This window comes from Sarcophilus harrisii, chromosome X (genome assembly GCF_902635505.1).
Source record: "Sarcophilus harrisii chromosome X, mSarHar1.11, whole genome shotgun sequence".
Lineage (NCBI taxonomy): Eukaryota > Metazoa > Chordata > Mammalia > Dasyuromorphia > Dasyuridae > Sarcophilus > Sarcophilus harrisii.
This window is the reverse complement of record NC_045432.1, coordinates 79,074,884-79,092,638: the sequence shown is the minus strand read 5'-3', so window position 1 is coordinate 79,092,638 and position 17,755 is coordinate 79,074,884. Positions and strand designations below refer to the sequence as shown.

At 60.2% G+C, this 17,755-nt stretch overlaps 1 protein-coding gene across 1 annotated transcript in view; it reads left to right on the top strand.

Annotated features, from left to right (window-relative positions):
• The window catches only part of SHROOM4 (shroom family member 4), a 127,958-nt gene that overhangs the window by 99,953 nt on the left and 10,250 nt on the right, over positions 1-17,755 (top strand). The window contains exons 3-5 of the mRNA XM_031944810.1: positions 4,500-4,637; positions 6,022-8,488; positions 10,859-10,920. Of these exons, the coding sequence (XP_031800670.1) occupies positions 4,500-4,637; positions 6,022-8,488; positions 10,859-10,920 (2,667 nt within the window). The remainder of the gene's footprint in view (positions 1-4,499; positions 4,638-6,021; positions 8,489-10,858; positions 10,921-17,755) is intronic.

Genomic DNA, 17,755 nt, shown 5'->3' with positions numbered 1-17,755 from the left:
GGTCCTCAGCTCCTTGAGCATCACTACCCACAGAGGGCAGCTGGTGGGGAGGCCTGGGAGCTCCACCACTTCTTCCCTTCACCTTTCAGCAAGTGTTGCCCCCTCCCTGGGTCTCAGTTTCCCCCTCTGCCCAATAAGAGGTGCTCCCAGTGGGGACACCTCCCCCCTTCGTTGGCCGGAGTCTGCGCGTGCCCCCGCCTTGGCGGGCCGGCCGGGAGCCCGTCAGGGAGCTGGACGGGCGGGGTCCCCCGGACCAGGAAGCCGTGGAATTCTTTGAAGCGCGTCTGGGTCCCGGGCGTTCGCCGCTCCCACTTGGACGTGTATTTTTAAAAATTCCTTTTGGACACCCGCTTTATCTTTCCCAAACATCACTTCCTTGCTCCTTTCCTGAGTCCTCGCCATGGCCGGGAGCCCAGCCCGCTCATTGGCTGCCGGGACGGGGCAGGGCCGGAGGGCCCGGGGGGGCTGTTTATGCTGCCCGCCCGCCCGCGCCTCCATCCTTCTTTCTGCCAGCCACCGCCAAAGGGTGGCCCCAGCAGTCCCATGCAGCTTCTAGGGGGATGCAGGGCCCCGGGTGCCCCCGGCAGCTGCCCTCCAGCCCGCCAGCTCCCCCCTCTCTGTTTTGGGAACCGGGATGGCCAGGATGCAGCTGAGCATCCTGGACTGGGGCTTGAAGGCTCTGCCTAAGCCTGCCCTTAGTGCCCTCGATGGCCCCCGCTGAGTGAGGGGGCAGCGGATTGGACATTGGCCTCCCCCGGGGTAACCCTCCATCCCAGGTGACTTCCGTGGTAGGTGCGTGGGTCTTGTTCCTCTTCCCTTGGGGGTGGGGTGGAGGGCGGGTGCAGCAGGAGGCCCGGGAGGAGTGGGGAGCGAGGCATCTGCCGGCATTACCAAGCAGAGTAGCGAGAAGTTGGCAAGGTGTGGGGGGCAGGGCTGGTCTTCTCTTGGCTCCCAAGTGCCCAGGCTTGTGGGCCAGCTGGGTCCCCGTGACCCTGAGCTGAGCCTGCATGTAGATTTTTGGCAAAAGCGTCCCCAGATTAGATGGAGGCCTCGTGGCTTAGTTTCCCCCGACTGTAGAATTACAGCGCGGCAGCAGTGATGTGGCCCAGAGAGACCTCAGTGCCAGCCCCGGGGTCTGGTCCCATCTCGGCCTCACCCTCACCGTCGGGGCCTGGGCAAATCACTTCACCTGAATCTCTGTCCTGGGCACCCCCCACTTGGCCTTACGGGGAAGGTGTCAGCCGGCACTGGTGGAGGCAGTTTCCTCCCTGGGAATACCCTGTCCCAGTAAAATGGTAGGTTCCGAGCCCATCCTATCCTGTCTCCAAGAACCTAGGATTTAGGGAAGAGAAAAATGAGGCCCAGAGGGGGAGGGATCCCGGCCGGGAGGCCCAGAGTCTGTGCCCTTAGCCGCCCAGGGCTTCATGCTCCCAGGTGCCCCAGCAGCATCCAAAGGATGGCTTCAAATACCCCATGGGCCCGGGGAAGCCAGGCCGGCCTTTGCTGATGTGTCTGCGGGGCCCCCGGGCCTGTGCGAGGACAAACAGGGTTATGGAGTGTGAGAGTAAAGGAAGCTATTACAAAAGATCTGTATCTCTGATACAATATGCCACCCCCAGAAGCCGATGCCAACTTAGGCTTTGCAGGGAGAGCCAAAGGGGCGGGTCCCCATCTCTGCCCTCCACCCTGGGCAGGCCCCCCCGGGGGCCACCAGCCGGCCCCGGGGCTCGGATCTGGAGCTTCTGCCCTGTGATTGACTGAAGGCGCTGGAGTTGGGTCATATAGAGAAAAGGCTTTGGAGACACAATGGGCAGGAACAGGGCTGAGCCTTGTCATGGCCGGCTCCTGAGGGCAGAGCCAGAGTGGCAGGAGGTTCCCAGAAGGGAAAGGCTACCCTAGGGGGCCGGGTGAAAGTGGCCTGGGCCACCAGGCTGGCTCGGGGATCAGGGCCCTACCTTGGAAGCCTTTAGGCGGAGGCCGGGGCTGGGTCTCCGTGTCGAGAGTCCCCTTGAACAGTCCTTGGGGCTTGGGGCTTCTACGATTAAGCCAACACCACACAGAGGCCCCCCCACAGCGAGGCTCCGGCTCCCCAAGCAGCCGGGAGGTTGGGGGGCCTCACCTATTGGTGGCAGCCTCTCAGCGGGCTGCAGGCATGGCCAACCAGAACCCACACTGGGCAGGGCCCGGGTACCGGACCCAGGGAACAGTTGGTCCTTCCTGGGCTGGGGTGGTAACTTCAGGCAGCGGGGTAGGCGGGGGAGAGAGCAATGGGTTGGACTGAGAGGCTCTGGCTTCCCAAGTCCCAGCTCAGCCACTCACAGGCTGCATGACCGTGGGCAAGGGCCACCTCTGGGGGCCTCAGTTTCTTCACTCTGTTCCCATGATCTTAGGCTGCACTGTCACAGGCAGGCGGAGCGAATGCAGAGAGACAGGAGTGAGCATGGTGTGTGTGTGTGTGTGTGTGTGTGTGTCCATGGTCCTCAGACCCCCCCGCGTCTTTTTTTTCCGACCCGCTGGCTGACAAAGGCCATCTCCCACTGTCTGTGGTGCTTGAACCCCACCCCCCATGTGTTTAAAAGTCCCAGATGTTTCCCCCGATGCCTTTTCTTGCCCCCTGCCTCGGTGCCCCCCCACACCCTCATCTGTGCCTGGAAGGTGCGGTTAAGCCAGAGTCCAAGCCCTCCTCATCTCAGCGTGGGCCCACTCCGTCCCATAGTCTGGCACCTGGGCCGGGGGAAGGGCCAGCTCCCCACGAAGTTGGGCCCGTGGCTCGATCGAGTTGTGCATTTGAAGTCTTTGGTCCCTTGCAGGAAGTGAGTCTCTGGCCCCCATTTCCATTCAGTGCAGCCAAGCCTTCCCAAGGATCAGGCCCTTTGGGGAGCTGGGAGCCCCCTTCCTCCCTAATAGCCCACGTCTGTGGGGGCAGCTTTGGGAAGGTAGTTGTGACGAACGGCCTCAGTCAGCCTCTTGGCTACTTTTTCCCATCACTCCCGGTTAGCCCAGGACATCCCTCCTTGACTCGATGGCCCATCCACTCGTCTAGTGGCTGCATCTTGTCTTCCCCAACCCGGTTGGGGTTGGGGCTGGTCGGACACCAGCACGGTCAGCTGGTGAGCGGGGCACGGCATCAGGCCTCAAACCCGGCCCTGGGACTTGGTCTTGCTGTTGAGCCAGAATTGCCCCATTCCCTCCTGCCGGGGCCCTCCCTTTTCTCCCCTCCCCATCAGATCTTCACAAGGGGTACCTCTCCGCCAGCTGGGGTTTGCCCTTTGTCAGTACCATGGACTCTCATGGAGGACCCAGATTCTAGTTCTGGCTCTGCTGTACTGCCTGCATGACCTTGGACAACTCCCTTCTCCCTGGGGCCCTAAATGAGGCCTTTGTAAAATGAGGAGCTGGACTTGATGTTCTCTGAGATCCCTTCTTGTTCCATCTGTGGTTCCCATTGGCTGGCAAAGGTCATCCACCACCGTCCATGGTCCTCGAATCCCCCCATGTGTTTTTTCTGGTCCCATTGCTTGGCAAAGGTCCCCGATCCAGTACCACTGGATCAGCCATTGGCAGGTCCTGTGCAGAAGAACCTGGGAAAAGGGTGAGCTCCCTGGCAGCTCGCTGTTTCCTAAGGGAGCACAGATGCAGTCCTTCCCTGGGTCTGGTGGAGGGAAGAGCATTCCCCGAAGGGTGGAGGGGGAGCTCCGGGAGACAAGATGGAGATGGGGCAGGGTGCATGTGACCGTGTGTGTCCACACATTGCCTCATGTGCATGTGCTGGACTCTGCGGTTCTGGGGTGCTTGGGGAGGACGGCCAAGCCAGAGTGGATCCGTGGGAGCTGAGAGGAGCGCCACGGCCGTGTTTGGTGCAGGCTCCCTTCGGGACATGAGACGGGCTGAAAAGGTCTCCCTGGGTCTCTTGTATGGGGGAGGGGTCAGCCGTGGCCGAGAGGAGAACCTTGGGCAGCAGATCTAGATGGTGGGTTGTGACCAGCATCCTCACGGGCAGAGCCAAACCCTTGGTGGGGGGTGGTCCCTGGGGGCCCACAAGTAGACGCTGGGTGCCCCTCACCCGGACTTTTGGTTGGACCAGATGGCAGCCGGGATGCCCCCTCCTTCTTGCCATTTGGGTGTTTGGTGATGCTTTGAGGAGACATGGCCTCTGGGGGACTTGCCAGGACTTCAGGCATTGGAGGCAGCCGAGGGTCCCGGGGCAGGCCGGGAGGGGCCTCTTGGCGGGCTTCCTCCAGCCTTCCCTGAAGGAGCAGCCTTTGGTTTCCCACAATTCCCTTGCTCACTTCCTCTTGGGAGCCCAGCCAGACGGGCCTGTCCAGGGCCCACCTGAAGGCCTAGGCGGAGGCCAGCTGGGCCATCCTCGCGGGCTGCCCTCTCCTCCCAAGGCATCCTCAGGCATGCGGGGGAGGGAGCCGGGGTGGGCCGGAAACTGCCTGGGAAGTGATTTCAGCCCCGAGTCCCCAGGCTAACTTCCTCCCTATTCTTGTTGGCAGGAGAACCACCCCCCTGGCCAGGCCGCATTCATGGCACATGGCCAAACTGCTGGAGGGGCGCCCCGAGACGGCCGCCGCCCCCATGAACTTCTCTGAAGACCCCTTCAGCTTATCCTGGCACTCGGGCTGCGACTCCAGGTGAGTGCCGGCTTGGCCCTCCCACAGGGCAGCGCCCCCTGGCAGAACCCGGGCCCCCCGGTACCCGGCGGCCACAGCACAGGATCGGTCCTCGGACTCCTGGCCGGGCCTCGACTCGCTGGCTGAGTCAAGCGGCTCCTCCCGGCCTCGGCTTCTCTGTCTGTCAAAAGAGACAGTTAGGGAAACGGAGGCACTGATGACCAGTGATTTCCAGGTCAGAGGACCCAGGTTGAAATTCTGGTTTTGTTCCTTTTGAACCGAAGGACTGTGAAGGTCCTGCTCAGTCAGGTTCCCTGGGCCTTGATTTCTGCCCTGTTATCAGGGAGCTGGACTCAATAGTGTCCAAGGTCCCTCTCCAGTCTCACCTGCCCCTTGGTAACGTGCAGCCTCGAGGCCATCATCGGGAAGCCTTTGGCCCTCCAGGCACCGGGGCTGAGAGGGAGCCGGGGCTTTGCCTTGCTTTGGGATTCAATCCCAACAGGGTGGAGAAGTTCCTGGGGCACAGAAGGGGCAGCTCTTCCATCTCTGTCTTCCAGTCACAGTATGAGGGAGGGCTGAGGGACCCAATTTAAAGGGTTTGCCTGGAGTCACATGACTGGCAACTGTCAGAGAGACACTTAGGAAGCTAACACTAGGAACTTGAACCCAGAGCTAGGGACCGGAGCGCAGTGCTGTCTCCCTGACAGCCTGGCCACCTTTGTGTGGCCCAGCATAAGAGGAGCCAAGTGCCCCTGCTACCCCACTCTGGGTTCCTGGGCCTGGTGCCCAAGGGCAGAGATGGAAGGCAGGTGCTAGCCCCATGCCCTTGCCTTCAAAGGGGCAGGGCGTGGCAGCGCAGCTTCCACTGATGCCCATTGCCGTGGGCTCAGGGTGAGGGCTCTTGGGAGGCTGGCCCTGAGGGAGGGGATAGCCAAGGTCTGGCTGGCAGGGCAGGGATGGAGCGGAGCACCCCCACTCAGGCTGGGCGTGGCCCTGGTGTCCGTCCAGATGGCCCTCTCCTGTGCCCCCCGTCTGTTCTCCACAGCCTGCCCTCGGCCTTTCCCTTCTCCCGTGGCTCAGGATCCCTCTTTCTGCCCCCTCTGTTTTTCCCGGTCACTGATATCCCCCCTGTGGGCACTGGCAGGCCTGGAGCAGTGGAAATGGGGTGGGATGGGAGTGCCAGGGTTGCTATTCCCAGGTGAGGGATGAAGAAGCTGAGGTTTGGGGAGATGCCCAGGAGTGCCTAGGCCAGATACGTGCTTGCACAAAACCTGTGATTCCAGGGTTCGGTGCTCTTGCCCTTCGGCCCCCGCTGGCCAAACTTGGGTCTTGTCTCCCCAGAAGGCGCCGCGGGGCCCTGCCTGGCCTTCCCACCTCTGAGTGCCCGTCTTCTCTGTTTCTGCAGTGACTCGTGCATGCAGTGGTGCCCGCTGTCCCGCCACGGCAGCACTGAGAAGAGCAGCTCCATTGGCAGCATGGAGAGCCTGGAACAGCCTAGCCAAATGGGCCCCGAGGGCCACATCTCCCCCATGGAGCAGAGTGCCTACCAGAGCCAGCGGGATTCAGCCTACAGCTCCTTCTCCGCGGGCTCCAGCGCGTCAGACTACGCCCTGCCCCTGAGGCCGGAGGAGACGGCAGCCTCGGACTGCGGCCCGCCGGGCCTCGGACCCCCCAAGGCTCCCAATGGCCTCTGCTTCCACACAGGACCCGACGGGGTGGAAGTCTTTGGGGCAGCGGGACACCAGACTCCCAGGTCCCAGCCTTCACCCGGCCCCCAGGAGGGTTCTCTCCCTCTTCCTGCCCAGCTCCCTGTGGCCCCCACGGGTCCCCCCCAGCCTCCAGTAAGGCGGGACAGTCTCAGGGCCTCCAAAGCCCAGTTCCACCAGACAGAGAAGCGGAGGGCCTCAGTCCCTGGTGCTGCCTTGTACCTGAAGGACAGATGGAACGCCGAGGCCCTGCTCCCTGCAGAGCTCCCCGCTGGGCCCTGCTGCCCCTGTAGCCAGCTCCTAGAACCACTCGAGGGCCACTGGAAGGAGTGTCTGTCTGCTGAGCAGTTCTGTGTGGTGAGCCGCCCGTTGGAGCCGGGCCACAGTGACCCCGGGCTGTTGCCGAGGACGGGGTGGTCCAGCCCGGGCCACGTCATGGAAGAGCCCCCGTTATCCAGCAGCCCCGGTGGGGAAACCGAAGAGGAAGAGATGGCCACTGCCCCCCCGACCGCCATCCCCGCCCACCTGACGGGGTTGGGTGGCCACCGTCACAGCGCCCCTGAGCAGCTGCTAGCCTCCCAGATCCGGTCTCTGTGCCTCGATGCAGAGAGGGACGGGGAGAGTGAAGAGGCTGAGCTGCAGGCCAGGCAGGAGGGGCATCACTGGACCCTGTCCCCCCTCCACAGCGCCCACCTGGGACAGCAAGGCCCGGTGGCCGGAGCCCAGAATAAGCCTGGTGAAAAGAGGCCCCCGGGGCAGGCTAGTGGCCAATCTTCGGGCGCAGAGAGCTCGGCCCCCAGCAGCCCCGTGCCTGAGGGAACCTCTGACCAAGCAGTTGCCCCCCAGCTCTCTGGCCCAGAGACTGCTCCTCAGCCGGCTGGCTGCAGAGAGGGCTCAGAGGTCAAGAACAGCCGTCCAGGAGATGCTCACAGGAGCCATGGGCCGCGCTACCGCTCCGCCCAGCCCCGGCGCAGGAGTGAACGCTTCGCCACCAGCCTGCGCAATGAGATCCAGAGGAGGAAGGCCCAGCTGCAGAAGATCAAAGGTGACCCAGAAGAGCCAGAGCCTGTGCAGGAGCTAGAGGAGCCTCCACTTGCTGAGACTCCCCAAGTCATCCCTGTGACTCCACCATCTCCACAGCCTCCAGCTCCCGCAGCCTCCCAGCCTGCCCCTCCTCCTGTGGCCTCCCAGCCCATCCTGCCTCCTGCAGCCTCCCCGCCAGCCCCAGCTCCTGCGGCCTCCCCGCCTCTCCCTGCCCCTCAGATACCCGCAGTGCCGGCTCACCACAGACTGCCCAGCCCAGGGGAGCGTTTCTCCGGCCAACTCCGGCCTAATGGCAACTTGCTGAGGGCCAGATCCTCAGAGTGCTTAAGCCAGGCCACAGAGAGCCGGGAGCTGAGGATGGCACTGGAGCGCCCCGGCAGCCCCGGCCAGAGGCCCTGGCAGCCCGCGGCTGGACTCCACCCTTGGTGCAAGGCCCCCGGGCACGGGCCCCCCAAGCCCAGGCCCCAAGCCGCCGTCCGGGGAGGCCGTTGGCGATGGTCTCCCGAGCGGAAACTGCAGCCTCAGCTGCCGCCAATCCCCAGCGGGGTTTTGAACCCGAGTGAGGAGCCAGGACACCCTTCTGGGGAGGAGGGTGTCTTCATGCCCTTTGCAGACAGGAAGAAGTTTTTTGAAGACACCAGCAAGCTGTTGCTGCCCCCGGCTTCAGCTCTCGGACAAGGTAAACCCTTCACTCTGAGGCCCAAACTGCTGGAACCACCTAGCTTTCAGCCAGTGGGTGTGGGCTGCAGGGACCTGCGGCGCCATTCGGTGGACCAAGCTTACTGCCCCTCGGCCTCCCTGCCCCCGGAGCCGGCTGCCTACCCGGAATGCTTTATGAACAAAGACTTGGAGCAGCCCATGTGCTGCCAGCCGCTGGCGCACTGTGGAGAGTTCGAGTGCCTCCGGGCCTGCTCGTACCCGTGTGGTGTTCAGGGAGCTGTGGGCCATGACGCCTGCAGCTACTGCCCGGGCCTGGTGAAGAGAAGTGTGCTTGGTGGCCACCGGAACCACCACTGCCACCAGCAATGGGCCCGCTGCGCAGCCTGTTGCCACCCTGGGCCCCAGCACAAGGTCGGAGAAGAGGGCAGCCCTCCCTGGAAGGCCAGGAATCCCTTGCTGAAGGTCAGTACCCAGCCTCCCATGGGGGTGAGCCCGGGCCCATGGCTTTGCATGGGAGCACCAAGCAGATCTCATCCCCTCTGTCCTCCATCCTGCCTTCAGCTCTCAGAGTGACTCATTCCCAGAGACTTCCCAGATCCCATTCTCTACCAGGGCACTCGAGCAAGCCACATCCAGGGCTGCCTGGGTTGCCCATCCCCATGTCTGTCTCCCTTCCTGGCATCACTCGGGGGTTCTTGTGACAGCGGGTGGGACAGAGCCCGGCCTTGTCCTGGAAGTCCCCAGGGAAGGCCTCTTCCTCATCCAGTTCAGCCATGGCCTCAGCCATTGGCACTGGCCTGTGGAGCTGTCTGTCCCCTGCACCAGAAGGGACCATACTGGGTGCAGAGTGGGGGTGGGGTGGTCGAGGCTGTGCCCCCCAAGCACAGTGCCCAGCTTGGGCAGCCGTGGTGCCAGAACCGCATTCAAGCACGGGTGACCACAGGCTCTTTTTTCTTTTTAATTTTTTTAATTTGCAAGGAGCCCTTGGCTCAGCTTCTCTTGATTTGTGAGACAGCTACTGCAGGAGGGAGAAGTTGCCAAAGGCCTGGTGGGATGTGGCTGGACAGTGCCGAGAGCTGATTGGACAGGTAGATGGTGGCCAAGCCCTGGGGCCAAGAACCTTGGGAGCGGAGAAAAACTTGTCCTTAAGAAGCTTTGGCCTCCACCACAAAGCGTGTGCCCTTCTGCAGTATGTCTTACAGGGGAGAAGGGGGCCCGATGAGCCGCCCACCCAGCAGTTGGTCATTGGGTTAGCACAACATGGAGAGTGGGAGGGTCCTGTTGGGGTCCTTGCCCCCTTTCCTTCCTGACTCTCTGGACATCCCTGCCCAGAAGTAGCTTCCTAAGGGGAGAGGGTCTGACTTCTTGGAACATGGGGAATTAGGAAGCCCTGGTGCAGGTGTCAGGGTAGCTGGCCCAGATGTCTCTCATGGAGGTCACCCGCCATGGCGGCCCACTGCTCCCACTTGTCCCGAGTGACACAAAGTGGAGGCCTGAGCTCCTGCAGAACAGAATTTCAGTGGCCTCCCACCATCCCCATTAGCACCTGGAACCCTGGGCTTTATGCCTTGCACCAAAGGCAGGTTGGGAGGAGAAGCAGTGCCCTGGGAGGGAGGTTGTAGATGAGGCCCCAGGGACAGACAAGTCACTGGGGATTGGTGACTGTGGGCTCCACTGCTGGGAATTGGGTGGAGGGAAATCAAAGAGCATCCGATCCAGTGTTGCTTTCCTGTGGAGGAAATGGAAATCAGTCTAGGGAAGTGGGATGGTCTGCCTGATGGGTCGGCCTCCTCTGAGATCAGCTGTGCGTTCTTTGATGGGCTTGTCCACTTGCATGAGGGGGCAGCTGCCCTCCCTCATTGGACTAGGAACCCTTCGAAATTGGAGGTCATGTTGCCTGTTTGGTATCCCTGGTGCCCAGCAGTGTCTGGCACACAGTGGGAGCTTGTTGTCTTGCCTTGATTTGACTTACCAGGTGCAAAGTCATGGGAAGAGTTGGAGAAAGGGGGAGTGATGCTGATCACTTGACCCCCACAGAAGGGAAGGGAGCTTGTGGGAGTGAGGTTGTAAGCGTGAAGCCAGGGGGCTGCTTGTGTGACTCCCAGCGAGTCCCTCCCCTTTGGGGCCTTGGTCCCCTCATCAGCAGAGTGGGCTCTCCAAGTCGTTGCCAGCTCCATTGCTCTGTGGTTCTAAGAGTGGACAAGGAGCTTGGGGGGAGCTTGTAGGAAAAGGGGGATGGGGTAGAAGGCAAGCCATGGCATCTCTGGTGGGCAGAGCCCTTGGGAGGCTCTGGTTGGCCTTGTGCCTTTGCCAAAGGCTTCTGGAGACCGAGATGGCCCAGGGTGGTGTCCCCAGGTGCCGTGGCTCAGGGTTGAGAAGGATTCTCAGAGCCTGCTGAGTTTGTGGCCTGCATCCGCATGGGGCAGATAGCCTGTGGAAGGGGGTGAGGGCCTTCCCTTGCTGCCAGGGAGGGCCCAATGCCTCTGAGCTAGCCCCTATGAGTGACCCTGGCTGCTCCCGTGCAGATGCTGGTGAGGCTGGAGGGAAGTGGGCACCGAGAACCAGGATGGGAGCCAGAGCAAACAGCAAACGTGCTCGACTGGTTTGGGGCAGGGCTTCCGAGGGGGTGGGGAGAGGGGGCCCTGCCAGGCCCCTGGGCCACACGGCCCCAGCCTGGGAGCACCTTCTCTCTCAGGTGGCGTGTGGCAGCCCCGCCATGGAGGTGAAACAGACCCAGGCCCCTCAGGGCCCCCTCGGGGGTCACCAGCTGCCAGCCTGAGGAAGCAGTGGATGGGAGGCAAGTGGCCTAACTTGTTGGAGTCTTTCTTGTAGGAAGTTTCTCCAGACGAATGGGAATCAGCCAAGATTGCCAGGAAGGCTGGCCAGTCTGTGAGGTAGGTGGTGTGTGAGTGGGATGGGGCTGGGGGGCTGGGCTTGGGGCCTGTCCTGCTGTGTCAGATCCATGGCCCTGAGGACTGAAAGGTGGGAGGGAGTTGTGAGGGGGGTACAGACTGGGCATTCAGGGACAGCCAGAAGTAGATCCCAGCTCGGGAGCTACAGGGACAGCTCAGGGTCACGGGAGAGGCTGCTTCTGGCCTGATCCCTGTTCTGTTTGTCCCCTGGGAGGTGGATGGGCAAAGGCATCTCTCCCCAGGGGGCACACAGGCCCTCCCAGAACACACCTCCTAGTGCTGGGGAGGGGGGAGGGGCCTTGTCTGCCGGGCAGAAATATGCAAAAAGTGGAAGTGATAACTCCTGAGCAAGGAGGGCATGATGGGATTGCTCCTGCCTAGGGAGGGTGCCCCCTGCAGCTTTACAAGAGCGCTTGGCCCTTTATCAGCAGTCTCCTGAGACCTCCCATCAGCCCTCTGTCTTCCCAAGGATCCATGCTCTGGGGTGTTGTGCAAGGCCCTTAATTCTAGCTGCTGGTCTCGGGAAAGTGTGTGGGGTTGTGTGGGGAGTGTGTAGGGAGCATTTGGGAGTGTTTGGGAACGTGTGGGAGCGTGTGTGGAGTACGTGCAGTGATGTGGTGTGGGATGTGTGTGTGGGCATGGGTGAGTGTGTGGTGTGTGTTTGTGTGTGCTATGTGCATGTGGGTGTGTGGGTGTGTGGAGGGGGAGTTTGTGTGTGTTCTGTGTGCAGGGGGTTGTGTGTGTGTCTCGAGAATGTGTATATGTGTGGGGGTGTGTGTGGGCACTCTGTGTATGTGTGTGCTATGGATGTGTCTGGGGACTGTATGTGTGTGTTTGGTGTTTCTGTGTGGGATGTGATGTGGTGTGGTGGGTGGGTGTGCGTGAGTGTGTGTGTGAGTGTGTGTGTGGGTTCCTCAGTGGTAATGGGGAGCACCTTGCCAGCAGCTTGTGAGTCTGGAGCTGGTGGGGACCCGGCCCAGTTGGCTTCCTGGACAAGGTAAGGGGGCGGCCTCTGGCTGGTGAGGCACCAGCAGGGGCCGGGGGCCTGGCGCAGACCACCAGGGTGATTGCAGGTAGCTCACCGCCCACGTCTGGGCCCTGCTGGTTTCCTCATCTGTAAAATGGATGGGCTGATGGTACCACACTCCCCCACCCAGGGGTGGGGAAAGGGCTTTGGAGCCTGAAGGTACTAAAGCTACAGGAGCCAACGTGATCAGTCCAGGAGGAGGGAACGGCAAGAGCAGGGCCGGGGGGAACACAGCTTACTCACGGAGCAGGCAGGAGACGAGGCTGACCCACAGTTCTAGGCCCCAGGCCGGTGAACCCAGAGTAGCGAAGTGGCGCACACAGGTCGGGGAGGAGCCAGGGCAAGTCCTTCGGGCTCAGCTGGGAAGTGAGCCGGGAACACGGGATGACCAGCAGCACATGCAGTGGGCGGCCAGGAAGCTGCCATCACCCAGAGAAGGGTCCTGGGCTTAGGTGGTGAGAGAGCACAAGGTGGCTGCCTTGGAGAACAACCGGGCAAGATGAGGACCGGCCAGTCAGACATGGCCGGTATAGGCAGGGGGTGCTGGCAACAGAGGCCTATCAAGACAGGGAGCTCAGCCTGCACCAAAGACCATCCCCCTCTCTCTGTCCCCAGATGCCCCACACCTAGCTCAGGGTCTGCCCCACAGTCGGCGCCTCCTGGTGTTTCTGGACATCAGCTCTGACTTGGGGGCAGTGGAAAACCCTGGCAACAAAGCCAGGAGAGCAGCACAGAAAGCACAGCCTTCTCTGAGGACAGATAAGAAAAGAGGCAGAAGGAGTTTTGACCATGGGAGGCAGGGCAGGCAGTGCTCAAAGTAGCAAATAGACCAAGGAAACAATGTTCTGGGGCCCAGAGTGCTGACAAAGTGAGAGGCAGGGGGAAGGAGACCAGAGGCACAAAGAAGACAGGGGGATGGGCCCCACAATTCCAAACTCTTCCTCTGGACCCACAAGGAGGCAACAAAATGAGAGGCTTCTTGTGGAAGGGGGACTCACCCTGCTCTGCCCAGCCCCACAGGACCCACTTGGAAGCAGTAGAAGAAGGGCCAGAGAGGCAAGCTCAGGCTGGAGATCAGGGACAGATGACCAAGAGTGGCCCTGAGTGCGAGGGGCCGCCTGAGGAGGTGGTAAGCTCCCTCTCCTCCTGAAGGGTCTTGAGCAGAATTGGGAGAATAGTGCCAGGGACAGTGTGAGGGGGTTTCTGTGCTCAGGAACCTCTGGAGCCCTGCAAGTTCCCAGGAGCTCAAGGCCCCATGGACACTTTAGGCCTTGATTTCCCCCAGACACAGGGTGGAAGCAGATAGTGACAGCTGGAGTCTGGGACTGATGGGACAGAAGGATGCAAGGTTGAGCGAGACTCAATCCCACTGAAACAAGGACTTTGGGAGGGGGCACCCAAGTTCATTGCTTCATGGTAACCACAGCAGCAAGTGTCCCAATAGCACCCTCGAGATCAGCAAAGCCTTGGCACCCCCTGGCTTGCTGGAGGTTAGCCTGGCCCTGGAAGGTAGGCCCATCATCCCCCTCGTTTCTCGAAGGCTGTGACTCTGCCAGGGCCATACAAGACCCAAAGGACCATGGCCATGCCCAAAGGGGGCCCAAACGCTCCCAAACCTGGGGCAGCTGTTAAACAGCAGTGTCCTCAGGTGCTCAAGAACACGGGCCCTCAGCTCTTGCAAGAGGACTCTCCTTGGCCACTTCTCAATGCCCTTGATGGCCAGTGAGGCCCAGAACTGAGTGTGGCCCTCCCACCACAGGCCAAGTGGGCCAAGGCCTCCCTCGTTTCCAGTGCCTGCCCAGGGTGTGCAGACCCGCCCTGCAGATGATGGCAAGCTGCCCCTTCTCAGGTCAGGTGTGAGGAGCGGCCTAAAGTACCAGGAGAGGGGAGCCACAAAAGAGGAAGCCCACTTGTGGAAGGAGGGCCATTGGGCCATCAAGCCATTGAGCTTGGCCTGCTGGCTGGAACCTCCCTTAGAATTTGGGGATGGATGTGATCTTAGCCCAGGCCCAGGCTGAGAACAGCAGAGGCAATTCCTCCCCCATATCACAGACCCACTGTGGCACCGACATTATATTCTTGGCTTCCCCCTCTGTAATTTTCCATCAATTTGCCAACTATTCAGATCCCCAGCTGCTTTTCCCAGAAACCATCTAAGGTCTCCCCTGTGCTTGTGCAGATGGCTTTTTGGACCTGAGCAGAGGACTTGACATTTGTGGCTATCCCATCTCTCTCAGCATCTTCATTTCACTCCCCTGTTCGAGGCCACTGAGCTATTTGGGGATGCCCATTCTGCCATCTGGTGGGTTCGCACCCCTTCCTGGGCCACATTGTCCACAAATTGGATAGACAAGCTCTCTGGGACTTCCCTAAATCACCAAGAAAGTCACTACTGAGCACAGCTGGGGGCCAGGGCCACATGGATCCTGTAGGCCGTAGGGCAGCCTCCCAGTGGAACACAGCCCTCAGTGGAGCTGGCAATGGGCACTGCTCACCTAAGGCTCCAAAGAACAGCTCTAGCTGCCTCAGAAGACTCATCCGGCACACGGGTATGAAGAGGAACCTGGGTCCCTCCCCAGGAACACTCAGCTTAAACGGGGTGATGACAAGGGGAAGACTGGCCACCTTCAGTCACTTCAAGCCAGAAGCTCCTAGTTGGAGACCCGAAAGGGGCCTTGGAGGCCCTCACTGACCCTAGCCCCCCAGCAAGGGACAGAGCCAAGCTTGAACTCGGGGCTCTTGCTGTGGAGGCCCAGCCTTTACTTTTGACCCTTGCAGGGTTACCTTAGAGGCTGAAGGAGCACAGAAGCCAGGAAATGGCGTGGGAGAGGACCTTCTTTGGCTTAGGAGGAAACAGGCCCAGGGAGGCAGAGTGTCTCTCCTGAGCTCACAGAGTAGCCAGTACCGGAGGCAGGATTTAAACAGCTCTCACCTCCAAGTCTCCACGGGTGTTCGGAAGGAAGTGATACTCTGGAACCTGAGAAAGAGCCAGGGCCTACCCTCAGGCTTAGCTTTTTCCTTGGAACTGTTCCACTGAAGGAGGCTGACATGGCCTCTTGGAACTTTGGGCCTTAGCCCACTGGGTGGTGGCTGCCAGGTGACAGAAGCCTAGGAAGGAGGTGGCAAAGGTAGACAAAGGAGAGGGGCCAGGAGGCAGGGGAGCCCGGAGGCCCCTGTGAAGGAGGGGGAAGAAATAGGAGCCGCCCCACAATTGGAGCTACCTCCTCCATCTGTCCATTGTACAGATGTGCCATCTGAGACCTAGGCTTAATCCAAGGGCTTACACCCAGCTAGGGAGTGGCAAAGCCTTGACCCCAAGATCCGACACCCCGGGCCCTTCCCCCTGCCTCCTTCCAGGCCCCATTGGGGACTAGAGGCTGGAAGACTGTCTTTGGTGAGTAGGGCTTGGGCTTCTAGAAAGACTCATGGTGGAAGCCACCATTAGCCAAGGAGATCACGTGATTGCTCCCTTCCCTCTACACGTGCCCATAGGGTTGGACCTGGCTGATGGCTCCGGCCTTCTTAACTAGGAGACGGATCATGAGAGACTTGGGAGAGCCGAGAGGGAGCTAAGCCTGAGGGTAGGCCCTGGCTCTTTCTCATGTTCCAGAGCCTCCGGGTTGACATCAAGTCATTCTGGGAAATGGCTAAGTGAGAGGCAGGGATGGGGACCCCCACTGTTGATTCCCTGTTGCTGAAGGTCTTGCCCCCCTTGAGTTTTGGAGAAACAGAGGCAGGAGAAAGGAATGGTTTGGGAGCTTGGGGCTTTCCTTGGATCCTGAGTTCAGGCCTGCAGAGGGCAGTTGAGTTGGCGGCTTTTCTGTCCGTACATAGCAGTTGCGTGGATGCCCAGGTTGGGGGCAGCATGTTGGGGAGGGCCGAGAGCTCCTCATAATTCAGTGGGTCTCAGTTCAGCCATCTCCTGCTCAGTGTGTGTTGAGTGCTAGGGAAATGAAGGCGGGCGAGAAGCTCTCAGTCTGCTAGAGATGAGGTTCTGGGCAGAAGGGAGCCCAGGTTTGTTGGAAAGAAGGACAGCTGCTCGCCAGGAGGTTCCGAACTCTGTGAGCCTGGGTGAGACATTTTACCCTCTGTCTGCCTCAGTTTCCCTCTCTGGGAAAGTAAGGGTAATCCTATCATCTGCCTCCCCCAGGGGTACTGTGAAGGACCAAACCTGATGGAGAATGTTTTGTAAATCTGTAACTGTCATCTGTGATTGTGAGACAGGATCGGGTGGGCGTGCCCTCTGAGGAGGCCCTAATTCTGAAAGGGGGAACTAAAGGTTCCTCGCAGGGAGGGGGAGCAGCAGACTGCCTTGTTGGCCCCCATTATGCCCCGTGAGAGCAGAGAACAGACAGCTTGTATTTTAGATGACAGAGGCAGGACCTAAAAATCTCTCAACAGGCCGGAGAGAGGCCAAATCAAATAAGACGAAATCTAATAAGAGAGAACATAAAGGTCTGTGCTGGGATTGGGGAAGAACCACACTCCCCAAGTCCAGACCAGGAGCTCCAGGGGGAAATGTGGGAGCTCTAGCCGATTGAGAGCTCACTCGTGGCTACCAATGGGACATGGCCACCCAGGCCTGAAGCCTGCCCAGTGAGGAGGCGGTAGACCTACACCCTCTGCCCAGAGAAAGCTCAGGCCCCAGGTGGGGACCCATGGTCAAGCCTGAGTAGTAGATATGAGAAAGGATGTTGGCGTCCTCCAGTGGGTCCAAGGGAGGGGGCGTATCCCGGGAGTGGGAGACATGAAAGTTTTGGCCAGGCAAGAGTAGGCTTGGGAGGAGGAGGGCGACCGGGAGGCTGATGTGGACTTGTAGAAGGCAGAATAGTTTTGTGACTCAAGATCTCTGAAGAAAGAGCAGGCTCCCTCAGGAGGTAGGGACCTGACGCCCTCAGCTAGGAGCTGACCTCAACCCCGCATGGCTAATCAGGGAGCCATTGGAGGGCTGAAGCCTGCCCAAAAAGATGCCGACCGATCAGCTTGCTGTCCCAGCCTGGGGATCCTATGGTCTTTGGGAGCCTGTTGGGTTTGAGGGTGGGGCAGCTTTTGGGGGGGTTATGGAAGAAGGGGGAGGAAATATGACCCTTGGTCCCCTCCCACACAGTTTGGCTGACAGTGTGTCTCTTACTCAATTGAAAAAAAATTGGCCTTGGTCTCCATGGTGATTATTGAACAGCTCCTCTGGCTGACCAGGTCCTCGAACCACTGAAATTTCCTGCCACTGGGCAACACTTAGCCCCTGAGCTAAGGTCGAGGAGCTTTGGAAACCGATGGCCTCATACAAGTGGCTCAGCCTGGCTGGGGTCATGAGGCCCCAGAATCGGGGCCAGCAAGGAGCCCCGGAAATCTGTTCCAATGTCCACAGTTTCTAGGTCAAACAACTGAAGCCCTGAGAGATAGCGTGACTCAAGGAAGACCCGAGTTCAAATCCAGCTCTGGTTCCTTAACCTTGTCTGCCTCAGTTTCCCTACCTGTCAAATGGGAATAACTGGGATTTAACTCCCAGAGTTGCTTCAAAGATCAAATGAGATCATGTTTATAAGGCTTTGTAAGCCATAGTTCACTGTATAAAGGTCAGCTATTATTTCCCACAATCACCTTGCTAGTGAATGGGGGGGGGGGGTGTGTGTGACAGGATTTGAGCCCAAGTGTCTCACTCTCCCTTATGGATGTGAATATGCACGTGGAGACACGTGGTCTGCCTCCCACAAGCTTGTACCCCCCCACGAGCGGGCACCTAACGCTTAAAAAACTGTGCTTTCTGGAGGGGTGGCCACGTTGTCATTG